The sequence below is a fragment of the Delphinus delphis genome, chromosome 8 (genome assembly GCF_949987515.2).
Source record: "Delphinus delphis chromosome 8, mDelDel1.2, whole genome shotgun sequence".
NCBI classification, from domain to species: domain Eukaryota; kingdom Metazoa; phylum Chordata; class Mammalia; order Artiodactyla; family Delphinidae; genus Delphinus; species Delphinus delphis.
In genome coordinates this window covers 16,155,761-16,174,735 of record NC_082690.1, presented here as the reverse complement: position 1 = coordinate 16,174,735, position 18,975 = coordinate 16,155,761, and the positions used below count along the sequence as shown (strand labels likewise).

Genomic DNA, 18,975 nt, shown 5'->3' with positions numbered 1-18,975 from the left:
AGGAAAGAGTAAACATGTTAACTTTAGTAGCAAGAGTGCTGCTCTAAGGAAACTAATATATTAAAGGAAATCTTATGACACACAAGTGGACTTTTATCCCATTTGATGCCAATAGATATGTATACAAATCATAATCCACAAGGAGTGTTTAAGGGCAAAAATGTAGCTTCCTAGTATATAAAAGCTAATGAGCATTTGAAAAAAATACAATATTTGTACTCTGAAATTAAATAAAACCTTAGTAACAGGGCTGTGTGTGAGTCTGCTGGTATCTGCTCAAGAAGGGCCCTATGCTGGCACCAGAGGAACGTTGCTTGTCTAGGTGGTTATATACTGCAGAGCTGGTTGGAAGACAGGTCACAACTGGAAAAGCCAAAGAAAAGCTTCCATTAACACCAACTTATCTCAGGGTTCTTGTTCTTGGAAATCTTCAGCTTCCTGAAATACAAAACAAAAGTTTAAATGGATAATGTATATGGCAAGAGTGCAATAGGAGTACCTGGCATTATGAATACATATATATATGATCTATTCTCCATCGTGAAGGAAAATATTCGTAAGTATATTTGTCCTCTTCTAACTTAACTTTTAAAAGAAATTTCCTGATCCTTATTACATATTTCTCTGAGTCAGTGTCCTTAATTCATAGTCTCTGCCTTGCATGGACACTTGGATGATCCATAGCTGCTCACTCACATGCATTCATTCCTCTCCCTCTCCCTCTCTCTCTCTCTCTCTCTCCCCCCCCCACCATCACCCCAACCCCTTTATTATAAACAAAATCAAATATACAGGGGCTTCCCTGGTGGCGCAGTGGTTGAGAGTCCGCCTGCCGATGTAGGGGACACGGGTTCGTGCCCCGGTCCGGGAAGATCCCACGTGCCACGGAGCGGCTGGGCCCGTGAGCCATGGCTGCTGAGCCTGCGCGTCCGGAGCCTGTGCTCCGCAACGGGAGAGGCCACAACAGTGAGAGGCCCACGTACCGCAAAAAAAATCAAATATACAGAAAAGTAAAGAAGGCAGTGTATGGAATTCACTGTCACTTAATTTTAAAGTTTTTTTTTTTTTTGCCTTATTTGCTATAAATACATATATTGGTGGGGGCTAAAGTTTTTAAAACAAATTACTGACATTTTAACCCTAAATACTCCAATATGCATTTTTATAATAGGGATATCTTCCTGTGTAACCACAATACCCTTATTATACCTAATAAAAGTTAACAATAATTCCCTATTGTCCAGATTGATATTTTTCATATTAAGACTTGCCCAATGTCCCCCCAAATCTTTTTTATAACTAGTTTATTCAAATTAGTATCCATCCAGTCAGGGATTGTACACTGCACTTGATTGTGTTACTTCTTTAAACTTTTTTTTTAAATTAGGGTATAATTGCTTTACAATATTGTGTTAGTTTCTGCTGTACAGCAAAGTGAATCAGCTATATATATACATATATCCCCTCTTTTTTGGAATCCTTAAATTTTTTTCAATCTTAAACAGGCTCCATCTTTATTTTCCATGACTCTGGCTTATTAGAAAATCTGCTTGATTTTAAGTATAGCCCTTGGTAAAAATCTCTCTGACACCAGATTTTTTTTCTAGGTTTACAATAGAACCATTTTTCTCCATATTCTATTTTATAAATCCTTGAGAACTTTCACTGGAGCTTTAGGCTATAAAAATGTGGCTCTTTTTGCAAATAATAATAGTGGACCTACTTCAGAGAATAGAAGAAATTGTGATCATATGAAAAATAAATCATCCTACCTTTTAAGCCTAATAAACCTAAAAACTGGAAAAACAAAACTAAACACCACTAAAATTGGATTCATAGTCCCAATAACTAAATGAGAATAGTAGAAATCAATTCCAAATAATACAGAAGTTCTCCTGTCAAAATGTCAAGCATATCTATTGAGTCACTCTCTTAAATGCCATGATTAGGTTACAATAAAACAAAAGAATAAAAGCAGATATTCTTTCATTTAAAAAAATTTATTTACATGTTGAAAGTTAATTTATTATTCTTTATGGTGGTAAATATAACCCCAAAGCCTCAAATAATCATAGAATTCTCTCAGCTTTACTGGTAGTAGGGTCTAGCTTCCTATCCTTTGCACAAAACACACTCAAAGGGGAAGCCATCGATAACACAAGAGAAGCCTTTTATCTCTCTGCCCAACTCCTCTAATTTCATACAGGAAACACATATCATATAATCTGGGAGATCCACAGTAGAAATGAGCCATATAAGAAAGCTAAGGAGGGACTCCCCTGGTGGCACAGTGGTTAAGAATCTGCCTGCCAATGCAGGGGACACGGGTTTGATCCCTGGTCCAAGAAGATCACACATGCCGCGGAGCAACTAAGCCTGTGAGCCACAACTACCGAGCCTGCGCTCTACAGCCTGAGAGCCACAACTACTGAGCTCACGTGTTGCAACGTATGAAGCCCATGTGCTCTAGGGCCCACGGCCTGCAACTACTGAAGCCCTTGCCTTAGAGCCCATGCTCCACAATAAGAGAAGCCACTGCAATGAGAAACCCGCGCACCGCGAGGAAGAGTAGGCCCTGCTCACTGCAACTAGAGAAAGCCCACGCACAGCAACGAAGACCCAATGCAGCCAAAAAAAGCTAAGGAAAGAAATGAACCCATTTGTGAACCTTACCATATAATAATGTTAGTCTGTGTCTTCTAAATAAACAGAAACCTTTTTTTCTTGGTTGAGCTTTTCTTCTTCTTTTCTGTAACATAGAAGCAGAAACCAATGTCAGGGGAAAAAGGCAAGAAGCAAGGGAGGCAAATCCTACAAAGGTTCAGGTGTGATATATTCCGCCAAATTTGGGGAAGAATTGTATGCACCTGGGAGTAGATCCAAGCTTACAGAGCACTAAACCTATTAGCGCTATCTAATAATACTCATACCTCCACATGACCCTGGGTATCTGAACTTAGACACTTTTCAGAATATTTCTAGAAGACAATATTATTTTGGAACTCCAGGTTTAAAGCAGACACCTTAGTTTACCATTACTATTCTACCTCTAATTCTACTTCCTATTCAAAAAAGAAAAGCATAAAATAAAAAATAAAACAAACAAAAACAAAAAAAGAGTGACCTAGAAGTCAACTTTATTGATCGTATTCTATCCAAACCAACTCAGAGTTGGGTTCATTAGTCTCCTTAAAAATCAATTCTATTTAGTAAATATTTCTTGAGGAAAAGAAACAAATGGTGCTGGGACAGCAGAAAATTTACAACTGCAAAAGAATAAATTTGAACTCCTACTTCACACCATATACAAGAATTGATTCAAAATGAATCAAAGACCTAAATGTAAGAACTAAACTGTAAAACTCTTAGAAGAAAACATAGGCATAAATCTTTTTGACCTTGGATTAGACAGTGGTTTCTTAGATATGACACCAACAAAACAAGCAACAAAAGAAAAAAAAGATAAATTGGACTTCTTCAAAATTTAAAGGACACTAATCAAGATAGTGTAAAGGCAACCCACAGAAGGGGAGAAAATAATTGCAAATCCTATATATAATAAGACGCTTTTGTTTACTCCAAAATATATTTTGAAAAACTCGTAGGGCTTCCCTGGTGGCACAGTGGTTGAGAGTCCGCCTGCCGATGCAGGGGACACAGGTTCGTGCCTTGGTCTGGGAAGATCCCACATGCCGCGGAGCAGCTGGGCCCGTGAGCCATGGCTGCTGAGCCTGCGCGTCCGGAGCCTGTGCTCCGCAACGGGAGAGGCCACAACAGTGAGAGGCCCGCATACCGCAAAAAAAAAAAAAAAAAAAACTCTTAAAACTTAACAATAAAAAGACAAATAACCTAAATTTAAAGTGGGCAAAATATTTGAATAGGTGCATCTCCAAATTAGATATTTAAATAGCCAATAAACACATGGAAAGATGCTCAGCATCATTAGGAAAATGCAAATGAAAACTTCAATGAGATACCACTTCACACCCACTAGATGACTATAATCAAAAGGACAGACAATACAAGTGCTGTTGAGGATGTAGACAAACTGGCACCCTCATACATTGCTGGTGGGAATATAAAATGGTGCAGCTGTTTTGGAAAACTGTCTAGCAATTCCTCTAGAAGGTAACACAGAGTTACTACATATCCCAGTAATTCCACTCCTAGTTATATACACGGGAGAATTGAAAACATATGCCCATGAAACTTGTAGATGAATGTTCATAGTAGCATTAATCGAAATAGCCAAAAAGTGGGGAAAACCTAAATGTGCATCAACTGAATGGATGAACAAAATGTGGTATATGCATACAATGGAATATTATGCAGACACAGGAAGAATGAAGTACTATAACATAGATGAACTTTGAAAGCATTATACTAAGTCAAAGAAGCCAGACAGGGCTTCCCTGGTGGTAAAGTGGTTAAGAATCCGCCTGCCAATGCAGGGGACACGGGTTCAAGCCCTGGTCTGGGAAGATCCCACATGCCGCGGAGCAAATGAGCCCGTGCGCCACAATTACTGATCCTGTGCTCTAGAGCCCGTGAGCCACAACTACTGAATCCTGTGCGCCTAGAGCCCCTGCTCTGCTACAAAGAGGAGCCACGGCAATGAGAAGCCCGCTCAGCGCAATGAGGAGTAGCCCCTGCTCGCCGCAACTAGAGAAAGCCCGCGCGCAGCAACGAAGACCCAGCACAGCCATAAATAAATAAATAAATAAGAAGCCGGACGTAAAAGGTCACATATTGTATGATCCCCTTTATATGACATGGCCAGAACAGGCAAATCCATAGAGACAGAAAGCAGATTAGTAGTTGTCAGGGGCAGGTGAGGGAGGAAAATAGGGAGTGGTGGCTAAAGGGTATGGAGTTTCTTTTGTGGAGGTGATGAAAATATTCTGGAATTAGTGGTGATGGTTACACAACTTTGTGAACATTAAATAATGAATTCTATTATATGTAAATTTTATCTCAATAAAAAAATATATTATGCACCTTATATCAGCATGGCTGACTTTGCTAGGCACTAATTCATAGAGCCCCTGCCGACAGCCCAGTGGTTCTTAGAAATGTATGCTTTACATTAAAAGTGAGGAATATCCAGGACTTCCCTGGTGGCGCAGTGGTTAAGAATCCGCCAGGGGACAAGGGTTCAAGCCCTGGTCCGGGAAGATCCCACATGCCACAGAGCAACTAAGCCAGTGTGCCACAACTACTGAGCCTGCGCTCTAGAACCCGAGAGCCACAACTACTGAGCCCACCTGACACAACTACTGAAGCCCGTGCGCCTAGAGTCCGTGCTCCGCAACAAAGAGGAGCCACCGCAGTGAGAAGCCCGCGCACCGCAACGAAGAGTAGCCCCCCTCGCCGCAACTAGAGAAAGCCCGTGTGCAGCAACAAAGACCCAACGCAGCCAAATATTAATTAATTAATTTTTTTTAAAGTGGGGAATATCCTAGAAAAGCTTTATATAAGTAAATTTTTATAATATCAAATCCTGCATAGTAAAGAAAGCTTATATAAAATCTTCTATAAAATTAAGAAACTAAAGTTACTAGACCCACAGACATAGAAAACAAATTTACGGTTTGTTTGTTTGAAAGAGTGGGGAGGGATAAATTAGGAGATTGGGATTAACATATACACGCTATAATATATAAAATAGAGAACCAACAAGGACCTACTGTATAGCACAGAGAACTATATTCAATATTTTGTATTAACCTATAAGGGAAAAGAATCTGAAAAAGAATACATACATACATATATATATATATATATATATATATATATATAAATCACTTTACTGTACACCTTAAACTAACACAACATTGTAAATCAACTACACTTCAATTTAAAAAAAGCTAAAGTTACTAATTCACACCCTAATTTATCCATCCTGTGAATTTGAATTCTGTTATGTAAGATTAACTCAAGAGGAAGAACATCTGTCCAACAATTATTTAGCCCCACTATAAAATACCAAGAGTTGCCATAAAACAGTGTTAAAAGAAGACTTTCCCAGAACTGCCCAGCCTTACGATTTTATCTCCACCACTTTATGAGCTCTTTCAGCCCGTCGCTTTTTCCGGAAATGCTGGAAGAGGACCACCACAATTACTATTATGACCATCAGTGCACAGGCGGAGCCAATGGCCAGGGCCAGGAAGTGGATCTCAGAGAAGCGTACTGTAAGGAGAAAAGATCAAGTTGGGGTTCTGAAAAGAGGACGACTATAATGAAATCTAAAGATATTCATCCTTTTTTTAAAAAATAAATTTATTTATTTTATTTATTTATTTTTGGCTGCATTGAGCCTTTGTTGCTGTGTGCGGGCTTTCTCTAGTTGCGGCAAGCGGGGCCTGTTCTTTGTTGCCGTGCACAGACTTCTCATTGCGGTGGCTTCTCTTGTCGCGGAGCACGGGCTCTAGGTGCGTGGGCTTCAGTAGTTGTGGCACACGGGCTCAGTAGTTGTGGCTCACGGGCTCTAGAGCACAGGCTCAGTAGTTGTGGCGCACGGGCTTAGTTGCTCCACGGCATGTGGGATCTTCCTGGACCAGGGCTCAAACCAGTGTCCCCTGCATTGGCAGGCGGATTCTTAACCACTGCACCACCAGGAAAGTCCCAAGATATTATTCCTTAAATGGAATCATTTAAGGGTGTATTTTCATCTTTAAATGAAATCTTCCTTTCTTCTACGATATTAATTTTGTAAAGTCTAGTAGCAGTAGAAAAGCCATACAGGGATTTCCCTGGCAGTCCAGTGATTAAGACTCCGTGTTTCCAATGCAGGGGATGCAGTTTCAGTCCCTGGTTGGAGAACTAAGATCCCATATGCTGCGTGGTGTGGCCAAAAAAAAAAAAAGTAGGAAAAGCATACAGACTACTTTAGTGGTTCTCAAACTTTGGTTCTAGGAGTAGCAGCTACAGAATTACTTGAAAACTTTGAAATGCGAGTTCTATCAGGCCCCACCCCAGGCCTAATGAATTACAGGGGGCACCCAGCAATCTGTTTTAATTTGTCCTCCAGATGATTCTGATGCATGCTAAAAGTTTGAGAACCACTTGGCCAGTTGATCTACCTAGTGGGGTAAAGTTATTGCTGACCTAATCGAATCCAGTGTCTAAACTATTTCTCCCCGAATCCTTCTCTCCTCTGTCATGCAGTCAGTCATTTATTCAGGCTTATTAAGGGCCTATTATGTTCCAGGGACTCTGATGGAAATACAAAGCCAAAAGAGACATTACCTTCAAGGAACTCATGCCCACTGGAAAGATAGACAAGTAAATCAGTAACTATAGTCTAGTGGATATATGATGCAAGAGAGAACCCAAAGGGAAGGGTCCCTAAACCAGGCTAGAGTCTGTGAAGCCTGGGTCTCTTAATTTTTACCTTGATTTCTGACTTAAATTTCAATGAACCCTCAGAGCCAGAAAAGACATTAGAGAATATCTAGCCCAGGGGTTCCCAGCCTGGAGTCTATGAAGGAAGATGGGGGGTGGGCAGGGCACAAGCCCACAGAATCCATGTCATATTGTGTGTGTACATTGTTGTGGTAAACAGGGGTTATGGCATTCATTAGGTTCTCTAAGAGTACTGATCCCAATATGTTGAAGAACCATGTGTTCTTATCTACCTGTTCATTTTGCAGGATAAGAAACTGAGAGCCAAAGACATTACATTACTTCTTTCAATACTCAAATGACTTCTCCAAGGTCATACAGCTCTCTATTGATAGGGCCTTGAAGGATGATACTAGAAATGAAAGGAGGAAATGATACCACTGTAGAGGCTTTTACGTTTTGGGTAGTAATGTTGTGTGTTGGTTAAGAACATACAGCAGAGACAGCTAGGTTAAAGTACCAGGTCCTAAAAAAAAAAAAAAAAAAAAAATACCAGGTCCTGTGTGATTTGGGGTAATTAACTTCTTTGAGCCTCAGTTTCTTCAATGTGTAAAATAGAGACAACAATATTCACTTCTTGAGTTCTTATAAAATCTAAAATCGCTCATGTAAATTGTTCCACGCTGTGCCTGCACATACTAAAGTTTCAATATATGGTAATTATTATAATTTTCAGTACAATTCAGTACAATTCAGTACAATTCAAGAAGTATTTTCATTACTTCATTTTATCCTCACCATAATTTTTGCCATATTATTCTCACTTTACAGGAGAAAAAGAAAAGTTATTTACAGCTGGTAAACTAGCAGTGACTCAAACACAAATTTACAACTTGTAAGCTTTATGGTCTTTGCTTTTTGTTGTCTGGCAGTTTTCCAGGTTGTCCTTTACAGAACTGCAGGCAATACAGGGCCTTAGTTTGGAGCACAATTTTGGAGACAGAGATGCTTGGGTTTGAGTTCTGAGTGACTCCATTTATGAGCTCCATGACTTTAGACAAGTGACTTAACCTCTATGAGCATTGGTTTCCTCATTAGTAAAATGGGTGGGGGGGGGAGCACACTAAGAGCACAATAAAATGATATGATATGTAAAGATTAGATATGATATGTAAATCCCCTAGCACATGGGAAGTGTTCAATAAACAATAACTACTCTTATTGGGATCTGCTTCCAACAGTGGTTGAGAGAATTAAATGAGATAGTACATGTCAAGAACTTTGGACAGTGCCTGATGTAGAGTAGGTACTCAATAGTACCTTGTGAATAAATGAGTGAATGAATGGACCTATTGTGTTAGCCTTTTATCGGAGGGTTGCTTCCTCTCCCTTTCACGATCTCAATGCCATTTTTGTAACAGATTCCTTAGGTCCCTTTATTTTCTGTTTCTTTCCACAGCCAAACAAAGCCTTCCTCTTTTTTACCCCAGGACTCTTCACTCTCCCTCTGCAGTTTCCAGATCCAAAGGGTTGGTCCCTCTCTACTCTTTCAGCCATCACAAAAGTTTGCCCCTCTCTTTTCTACAAGCTCTCACGCTTTCCAAAACGATTTTTCTCTGCATCACCTACCAGTTTGCACAACGCTGAGCTGGATCTCCCCTATCAGCCCATCAACATCAGGTGGGTTCTTCACCTGGCAGGTGTATGTCCCATTGTCATCAAACTGTAGCTTCCAGAGGAGGATGGAGACATCGTACCGCTCAGGGTTCCCATCCCAGACCACCCGGTCCTTGAAACGCCCACTCATGGGTCTGAAAGGATCCACATGGTAGTAGAAAACCTAGAGAGGAGAAATGGCCAAAGGTCTTATTTGGTACCTGGGAAGGGAGGCTGAGATGGCAGGACCCGAAGAGAAATGCCAGCAAGCCTGACTGCCCCATCTGCAGCTCTCCTGCAAGAACCTCTTGCTTTCCCTTCGCCAGCCTCTCAGTTCTGTCTGTTGATTTGTTTCCCAGCTTTACCCTGTGCTTGTTGCTAAGAAAAATACAGGAAGGGCAAGGAGAAATGGACTGGCTTCTTTTCCTAACAAAGGGACCCTTACTTACAAACTGCTCAGGGCCCCCATCTCGAGGACGGAAATTCCAGGTCACTGTTAGAGCATCACCCACAGGGGCAAAGCTGGAGAAAGTGCATTTTAACCGAACATCGGTCCCATTGACAGCCTCCAGCACACGGGGAGTGTAAATTTCCACAGCTGCTATTGGCCAAAGAGCTGCAATGAAAAAAAGGGAAAGGAAGGGTTAACAAGAGATGTGTATTAAGAGAATTTCTGCTGACACTACCAAAATAAAAGTATGAGTAGGGCATCAAACAGAACTGAGATGCCTCAGCTCTCACTCAAACTCACTTCATCCAGAGTCTGCATACTCCTACCTACATGCAACCTTCACCCTCCCATTCCTTAAACAACTACAAATACCACACAGCGCTCTCGCTTTCTCCAAAGCATGATACCCTAGCCTCATGGTACCCACTTCAACACTGCTGTAAGCAAACTACAAACATCGGCAAATAAAATTGAAAGCAGAAACAAACCATCAGAACTAATCAGAACATGAATTAGACATGTATTCAGATTAAGCATTGTATGTTATGTGTCTGATGGTCCCCTAGCAGGTATTTTCCAGAAAGTGTCCTTGTTGTGTGAATTTCACACTGTTCCTAGTCTTCTGCAGAAACTGAGTTAATCAGTCCCAGACAGTTTAGCTTGCCTGCGCCACTGGCACCTTTATACCACATGACATTTTTTTAGCATGATATTTACATTTAGAATGTGCATGTTGGGGCAGTTACAAAGCCCCAGTGGGTCTCTCTCCTTAACAATCTCAGCTTTCCCAGTGCTGCCGAGAGCCCCAGGCAAGACCCACACACAGAAATCGAAGTGCTAGGTTCTGCCAGCAGTGGGAGGTTGAGAGTAACCACAAAAAATGGTGTGTAACCTGAGATTAGAAAACTCTCTCTGTGCCTGAATCACTGGCACCTGAGAACACACCTAAACCTGTTTTTCCAAAAGCAACTCCCCCCAAACAACCCACCACTTCAGTTTCACTAAAGTCAAAACTAAAATGAAATGCAACTGTGGCTCAGGCTCCAAAGAGCTCCAAAGCTCTTGCAACTTCTTCAACAATTAGCTAACTTTACAGGGTAGGCAGTGAAGGAGGTAGGCTCAGAGAAGCCCGCGAGCTCTTACCTGTGAGCTGTATGCCGAGGAGAAAAAGCACAGCACGCGTAGGGCTCTTGCCATACATGAGGGAAACCCAGCCCTGGCCCCAGAGACCAGACCGGGCAGACGGAGCGTTCCAGCACCCCGCCAAGGCCACTCCAGGAGGAAAGCGCACTGCGTTTTTCCGGAGAGGGGAGTCAGTCCCTCACCTATGGGAACCTGAGCACCCGTGCCTGTGAGTCATTCCTGCTCTGCCGGTGCTGGAGTGAAAGGTGGGGCCTCAGCTCCCAACGCCCTCCTTCCCTCCTTCCTTTCCTCCCTCCCACCCTCTGTGCTACAAGCGCGCCTGTAGAAAGTCCCATGCAGTCCTGTCTTAACTTTTCAGTTTATCTGGACCCTGGCCTCTGGATGGCCTTGAAAACAGCCAGAGGAGGTGGTGCCCGTCTGAAATGTCCCAGGCTGCTTTGGTTCTGGCCCACACACACACGTTTTTTTAAAAACAGGTTTCAGGCTCGTCTGAGAAGTGAATGCTGAACCTACCTGCAGTGATTCCACTTATCAAAGCACCTCCCTTGGGCCACAGCAGCGGAAACTGGGTTTCCAAATCCAAAGTAATCAGAATTCCTTAGGACCCTCTGTGCTCAAGAAGTCCTACAGTTTATACCCTCAATTTTAGCCAAATGTTACCACAAGGATTGCCGTACCTTTTCTAGCTGCTAGCTTTCCCCGAGACCCACGTAAAATAGACTGACCAAAACAAATCTCAGTGTTTAATGACCCTTTACGTTTGAAGGATTTAAAGAGGAATCAGGACATCATCCCAGCTCATTTAGCCTATCTCAAGACAGTTTGCAAAGTGCTTTTATCTACACAACACTGCCGTGAGGCATTCCCATTTCACCAGTGAAGACGCTAAGAGCCCAGAGAAGTGATTTGCACAGCCAACAGGTAGCAGAACTGGAACTTTTTTGACTTTTTTTTTTTTTTTTGGCCGCACGGCATGTGGGATCTTAGTTCCCCAGCCAGGGAGGGATCCAACCCATGTCCTCTGCAATGGAAATGCACAGTCTTAAGTCCCCTTTTTTGACTCTTAAATCTAGTTCTCTTTCCACAAAATAATAGCTAATGTGAACAATCAGACAGAGGACTCTCAAGGAAAAGTTTTTCCTAATAACTTTTTTGTAGCTCTGATTTTATCTGCCATTTTGGGGGCAGCCATCTGTCTGAGAAATCTAAAGCGTTGAGGACTTTAAATGAGCAAAGGTGCCTCCTTGTCTGGAAGGACGATGGGTAATTGTTACAGGTTAATGAAGCAGCGTGGAAACAGCAGTAGGAGGGGGATGAAGATTACACACACAGTTAAGAAGTAGGCTTGACCAGAACCTAGAACAGAAGAAACAAATTGCCCTCATGCCTGGATTAGCAATCTAGAAACTCTTTAGTGATTCATAAAGTCTCCTAGTGAAACCCTGGAACAAAGAAGTTTCCAGGACGGGGAGGAAGGGGCAAGCTAACTAGAAAAAATAAAACAGCATAAAGAGGGAAGCAAAGAGAAAATTCCACCAAGAGAGAGGCAGATTACGGAAGAAGAAGAAAAGCAAAAGAGGAGAGAAAAGCAGCAGGAGAAAGATGTCATGATGATGGAGCAAAGAAAGGTAAACAACAGCAAAAATCAGTCCCCATTAGAACTGAGAAAACAGGGGCTCCCCAAGTGAAGATCAGCGGTGTCCCAGCGTGAGTGTCCTGGGAAGAGTGTTTCTGAACACAGAATGTTTAGCTCCTTTGTCAGCTTCTAGGTCGGAAATGCTGGGGAAACATTTCAAATGGTGATAGGATAAAAGAGCTTTTCTGGTATGTAGGTCCAAAGAGTTCAGCTCCAGGAGCCTGAAAGAAAAGGAGTTAAGGAAACTTGAGCCTCTTTGTTGGCTTTCAAATTGCAGGGCAGTGCAGCTCTGGAGAGGTAAAGCCTGAGGTTTTGAAGTCTACCACAAATTGCAAACTTTGGTCAGAGGTAGGGTTACCAAAAGGCTCAGGGATGCAGTGAACAGCAGCATGAGAGGAATCGGGGCGGGAAGGACTGAACAAACTGCTCCTTTGTCAGGAGGAGAAGTTTCCCCCCTCCCAGGTAGCCAGAAGCCCTGTGAGCTGGCTGCCAGCACTGCTCTGGGGAGTCAGCCGCTGCCCAGACCCCATTCCTCAGCAGAGTTCAAGTTCCTGGCTGTGTGCCCGGCAACACCCAATTCCTTCCAGTTAGCAGGAGAGTCACCCGGTTCTCCTCCCTGGGTGGGGAGGGGAGAGGCCAAGGGCTGGATTTGCTAAGTAGAGAAAACACTAAAGAAAAAGGACGTTTGTCCCTAAGCGTCCCCAGGATGCCAATCAGCAGGAGTCTGACCAGAGCAGGAGGCATCTGGGTAAGGCCTAAGTTACAGTTCAGTTTGTATCTGGGCAAATGAGAGAAAAGGAAGAGGAGTTCTGGAGTTTAAAGAGAAGAAAAGTGAAGTTTTCAGAGACATTACTTTTCCTCTAAACTTTTCCAGAGAAAAATTCTGATTGTCATTAAAATTCGTGGCATACTAAGTTTGGAAAGCACCTCATCTGTCCCTTCCCCTACACATTTCCTAAAAATATTTCTGATGGATACTGAGACCTTGGTCAGTAGGAAACTCACTGGGGGCTCAGAAGACAAAGAGGACAACCGGCCTGTATCAATATTTGTAAAAATTGTTTTCTTAGCATCCTAGGCAAAAATGTTTTTTTTCACCACAAGATGAAAATAGCATTCTGTGAAGCAAGGAAAACAAATAATTGAGCTCTTGGGGTGGTTCAAATAAAGTATTTAGTTACTCAAAAGTTTTGGTCCATATGTCTTTCTTACTAGAAAAGCTTTATGAAATTTTTGTTATATGCTAGACTAGAAATACAAAGTAGAATAAGAAGGACTTCTTAAATTAAATAAATAAATAAATTTTTTTTTTTAAAAAAGTAGAATAAGACATTTCTGCCTGGGAGGAAGAATCAGTCTAAAGAGAATTGGGAGGTGGGGTGTGTATGTAAGCAAGTAGTTACCGTGTTTGTGACTTTTGAACCAGTCCTAAAAGGCTGAATAGAGAGGAGAGAAGAGAAACAGATGGGTGGAATGTGGTATCCACAGGAACCTGCAAGCAATTCCTCAAATCTAGTGCATAGGGAGGAGTGGCAGTTCAGGAGGCTGGAGAGAGGTTGGGCCCAGTTGTTGAAGGTCCTCATTCACCATCTGAAGGTGTATGGACTTGATCCTGACAAATATATCCGTTGGGAGTAGCTAACATGTGACCAGAGGAGAGAATTTGGTATTTCCCAGAACCATAAAAAATAACAAGGTATAACTGAATCACTTTGCTGTACACTTGAACATGTAAATTAACTAGACTTGAATTTTTTTTTAATGGTTAAAAAACAAATAAGGAGGGACTTCCCTGGTGGCGTAGTGGTTAAGAATCCGCCTGCCAGTGCAGAGGACATGGGTTTGAGCCCTGGTCCAGGAAGATCCCGCATGCCGCGGAGCAGCTAAACCCGTGCACCACAACTACCGAGCCTGCGCTCTAGAGCTTGTGAGCCACAATTACTGAGCCCACGTGCCACAACTCCTGAAACCCACGTGCCTAGAGCCCATGCGCTGCAACAAGAGAAGCCACCGCAATGAGAAGCCAGTGCACTACAACAAAGAGTAGCCCCCACTTGCCGCAACTGGAGGAAGCCCGCGTACAGCAACGAAGACCCAACGCAGCCAAAAATAAATAAATAAAAACAAATAAGGAGCGAAGGCCTTGAGACATCAACCACCACATACTCAACCAACTGTCTCATAAGGCCCCTGGCCTAGGAGCCAGAATGAAAATATAAACTTATTACGTGTTTTCAGAAGACTCAGACTCCTAGCCTTCCCTAACCAACAATTCCAATCTATAGCTCCTTTGTTTTTTTCTAACTTCCTCTGGTTTAGAGACCTTTTCAAAGATGAGAGAGAATGTCAGAGTCCTAGATGAGAGGTGGGTTCTCAGCCCAAGGAAGAGGTGTGTTCCCTTGGGTCCTCCTCCTTGCCTCAAGGTTCCTACAGATAGTCCAGGGCAAGTCTGGATCTGAGCCTGAGCTCTAACGGCTTAGTGAAACCACAGGTAGGAATGCTCTTCTACCTCCCCACCTCTTGGCATCTTATATGTACACTTCCCCAGTAAAGCCTCAGACTCCTTTCTTAATTATAGAGGAGAGGCGTCATAATCTTATTAAACAGCCCAAGGAAGAGACTCTGAAGTTTAACCCTTCATGTTCTAAAGAGAAGTTAGATGGATTTGCACAGGGTTGGAGAGATAGGGTGTCTTTAAAGATAAACTTGAAGAGTCTCCCAGGAGGATAAAGAGACCTTGTTGGAGGCATTTGTCTATCTCCCTGTTTACCATAGGCACTACATCTAAATACTGGGTGAGAATTTACATTTACATAGTGCTTATTGATGAATGTGGTACCTTTTGGTTACCATGGCCAATTTCATTCTTAGGAAATTATTTCATTTCCTGAGAAAAGAAATAGCCTCTTCTTATACTTCTTTTTCTTCTTTTTTTTTTTTTTTTTTTTTTTTGTTTTGCTAGTAAATATTAGGAAGCATGAGGCATAGGAACTGGAGTCCAACCTGCTTAGATCCAAATCCAAGCTTGGCCACTTAGTTAGCTGTGTGACCTTGGGCAGTTATTTAATTCTCTGTGCCTCAATTATCTTACACGTAAAATGAGAATAATATCTGCCCCATAGGTCTCCCCTGGTGGCGCAGTGGTTAAGAATCTGCCTGCCAATGCAGGGGACACGGGTTCGAGCCCTGGCCCGGGAAGATCTCACATGCCGCAGAGCAACTAAGCCCGTGCACCACAACTACTGAGCCTGTGCTCTAGAGCCTGCAAGCCACAACTACTGAAGCCTGTGCACCTACAGCCTGTGCTCCGCAACAGGAGAAGCCACGATAATGAGAAGCCCGCACAATGCAATGAAGAGTAGCCCCCGCTCACCGCAACTAGAGAAAACCCGTGCGCAGCAACGAAGACCCAACACAGCCATTAATTAATTAATTAATTAATTAAAACTATCTGCCCCATAGACTTAGTATAAGAATCAAGTGAAATGCTGTATTTAAGTAAAGCTCTATGTGCAGTGCCCATAGAAAACGCTCAGTAAATTTAGTTGTTTGTGGTTATACTTAGTTAACATATTGAAAACTGTTCCCATGACCACTGGGAAAAGGTCTAGCAGCTTCTTGTAAAGCTAAGTTTCATATAAAGCTAACCACCTTAGCAATTTCACTCCTAGGTATTTATCCAAGAGAAATGAAGTTATATATCCACAAAATTACTTGTATGAGACTATTTGGAGAAGTTTTATTCATAATACCCCAAATTGGAAACAGCCCAGGGGTCCATCAACAGAAAAATAGATAAATACTCCATAGAATACTTGTACGATGGGTTACTACTCAGGGATAAAAAGGAACAAACTACTGATACATACAACCACATGCATGAATCTCAAATATATTATGTTGAACAAAATTAGCCAGACATAAAGGAGTACTTGCTCTTTTTTTTCCAACTTTTCTGAAGATTTTTATTTATTTATTTATTTATTTATTTATTTATTTTTGGCTACGCTACGCTGGGTCTTCGTTGCAGCGTGTGGGCTTTCTCTAGTTGCGGTGAGCGGGGACTAGTCTTCGATGCGGTGCACGGACTTCTCATTGAAGTGGCTTCTCTTGTTGTGGAGCATGGGCTCTAGGTGCGTGGGCTTCAGTAGTTGTGGCACGTGGGCTCAATAGTTATGGCTCACAGGCTCTAGAGCTCAGGCTCAGTAGTTGTGGCGCACGGGCTTAGTTGCTCCATGGCATGTGGGATCTCCCCAGACCAGGGATCAAACCCGTGTCCCCTTCATTGGCAGGTGGATTCTTAACCACTGCGTCACCAGGGAAGTCCCAGTACTTACTCTTTGATTCCACTTATTTGAAGTTCTAGAACAGAAAAAACTAATGTTTGGTGGGAAAAAATCATAACAGTGTTTGCCCTTGGGGGAGTGAGTGGGGGAAGGAATAGACTGGAGAGGCATGAGGGACATTTCTGGAGTGATATTAATGTTCTGCATCTTGATATGGATTTGGGTTATAGAGGCTTAGGCATTTGCCCAGTTTTTTGAATGGTATGTGCTTAAGTCTTGTGTGTTTCATTGTCTGCAAATTTTATTTCAATGTATTCTTAAAAGGAATTATAAATGAATATTGAACTCTCATTAATGCTGAAGTATGTAGGAGGATGTGTCCTGATGTCTGAAATTGTAAAATGCATACAAAAAATAAGATATTAATGGATAGGTGGATAAAGGGATGAAAAGAGAAATGAATAGATATATGATATAAATCATGTATTGATATATAGTAAAATGTTAGCTGAAGAACCTAAGCAGGGAATATAGGTGTTCACTGTAAAATCCTCTCAATTTTTCTGCATGTTTGAAGCTTTTCGTAATAAAATGTTGGCAAAAATCTGCTTCCTCCTTTACCAAGTTTCCTTAGCATTCAGTAAACGACAACAGCAAACTTAGAAAAAAAATGAGAGTCATTATTTTACATCATTCTAGTTTAGACATCATTCCTTAGAATATTGATCAATTTTAACAAATAAAAATTACCATTTATTTAAAAATTACAATTTATCAAGTGCCTAATATGTTCCCAGAACCACCACAGGCATGTCACAGATATTATGTCTGATCCTCATAATAGCAAGACAAGCAGAGGTCTCCATTTTATAGATGAGGAAATTGAGGCACAAAGAGACTCATTCATTCTAATACCTATTGAGCCCTTGTGGGTGGAGAGAAAAGGGGGAAAAGGAGAATGAATGACCAGAGATGAGGCTGAAAATCTAACCAGGGGCTAGACCCTAAAGGTCCTTGATAAGGGTTAAGGAGTTTGGACTTTATCTGGAGGGCAATGGGAAGACATTGAAAACTTTTCAGCAGAAAGTGATCTGATCAGATTTGTATATTTAAACATCACGTGGGACTTCCCTGGTGGTCCAGTGGTTAAGAATCTGCCTTCCAATGCGGGGGACACAGGTTCGATCCCTGGTCAGGAAACTAAGATCCCACATGCCGCAGAGCAACTAAGCCCCCCACACCACAACAAAGAGCCTGTGTGCCACAACGAAGACCCAGCACAGCCAAAGTTTTAAAAATAAATCAATAAATTAAAAATAAAAGATCACGCAACTACAATTTGGAGAGAGACAATGGAGAGGAACAAGACCGAAAGCAAGAAGCTGCTTCTGGGAACAGTAATCAACAGGCAGATGATTTGACAGGAACTGAAACAATGGCAGAGGGAATGGAGAGAAGTAGGGATTTGAGAGCTACGAAGGAGGCAGAATAGATGGAGATTCGTACATGATTGGAAGTGGAAGTGAGGGAAAGTGTTGGAGGATAATTCTCAAATTTTTAGCATAGGTAACTTGGTGGACAGTGGCTGCCCTTCTCTGAAATGGAGAGGATGAGGAGTTGTCAAGTTTGCTGTTCCTGTGGGACAGCCAAGCAGAGATGTTCAGTACAAAATGGGAAAAATGGATCCGAGCTCCAAAGAGAGCTCTGGGCTAGACATGCCAGACTGAGGTCTCCAGCCCTTCCAGAAGGCAATTGTGGGGCCACTGTAGAGTGAGAAAGGACGCGGTCCTAGGACAGAACCTACAGGCTGAACATCACCTAAGGAACAAGAGAAAAGGAGAATCTCTGAAGAGAGTGGGTAAACGCAAGAGAGAGAGAAGAAAATAACTGGAGTGGTGTCCCAAAGCTAAAGGAAGGGGGGGGGGTTCCAAAAAAAAAAGGGGGGGTTTCCAAAAAAGAATTTTGTATTTTGATACAAAATATCAAATGCTACTGAGAGTCAAGTAAAATAAGGACTGAAAGTATTCACTAGATCACCCACTGGTGACCTTGGTGGAAGCACTTTCACCTGAAAAGTAGTAAAGGTGGAGGTCGTTTTGCAGTCGATGGAGGGGTAAACGGGAGTGAGGAAGGGGTTTACTTATGGTCAGAGCTTATGAAGAAGAGCAGAAGAGGCGGTAGCTGGAAGGCAATGTGGTAGAAAGAAGTTTTTTAGCTTTTGGCTCATTTGTTGGTTTTAAGAAAGGAAAGTATTAGCATGTTAAAATGCTTCCTGGAATGAGCCAGCAAACAGGAGGAAGTGTACCTCCCTCATTGTTAACAAGAGGTTAAGAATGTTCAGAGACCTCCCTGGTGGTTAAGAATCTGCCAATGCAGGGGACACGGATTCAAGCCCTGGTCTGGGAAGATCCCACATGCCTTGGAGCAACTAAGCCCGTGCGCCACAACTACTGAGC

General features: G+C 42.2%; 1 protein-coding gene across 1 annotated transcript; it reads right to left on the bottom strand.

The window, feature by feature from the left end:
- Positions 1 to 378: 378 nt before the first annotated feature.
- On the bottom strand, positions 379 to 10,862 carry MPZL2 (myelin protein zero like 2). The gene is made up of 6 exons (XM_060017879.1): positions 10,598 to 10,862; positions 9,453 to 9,619; positions 8,977 to 9,187; positions 6,045 to 6,192; positions 2,674 to 2,749; positions 379 to 438 (listed from the first exon to the last, which is right to left on the bottom strand). Exons 1-5 carry the CDS (start codon positions 10,653 to 10,655, stop codon positions 2,686 to 2,688), a joined length of 648 nt encoding a protein of 215 aa, XP_059873862.1. The 5' UTR covers positions 10,656 to 10,862; the 3' UTR covers positions 379 to 438; positions 2,674 to 2,685.
- Between the last annotated feature and the right edge of the window lie 8,113 nt (positions 10,863 to 18,975).

Bases quoted from the DNA above. Each gene is read 5' to 3' on its own strand.
- MPZL2 (XM_060017879.1), bottom strand. From the start codon at position 10,655: ATGTATGGCAAGAGCCCTACGCGTGCTGTGCTTTTTCTCCTCGGCATA. The intron at 9,620-10,597 runs GTAAGAGCTCGC...TTTTCATTGCAG, and splicing joins CCTCGGCATACAGCTCACAG to CTCTTTGGCCAATAGCAGCT. The intron at 6,193-8,976 runs GTAGGTGATGCA...TTCTCCTTACAG, and splicing joins GCTCAGCGTTGTGCAAACTG to TACGCTTCTCTGAGATCCAC.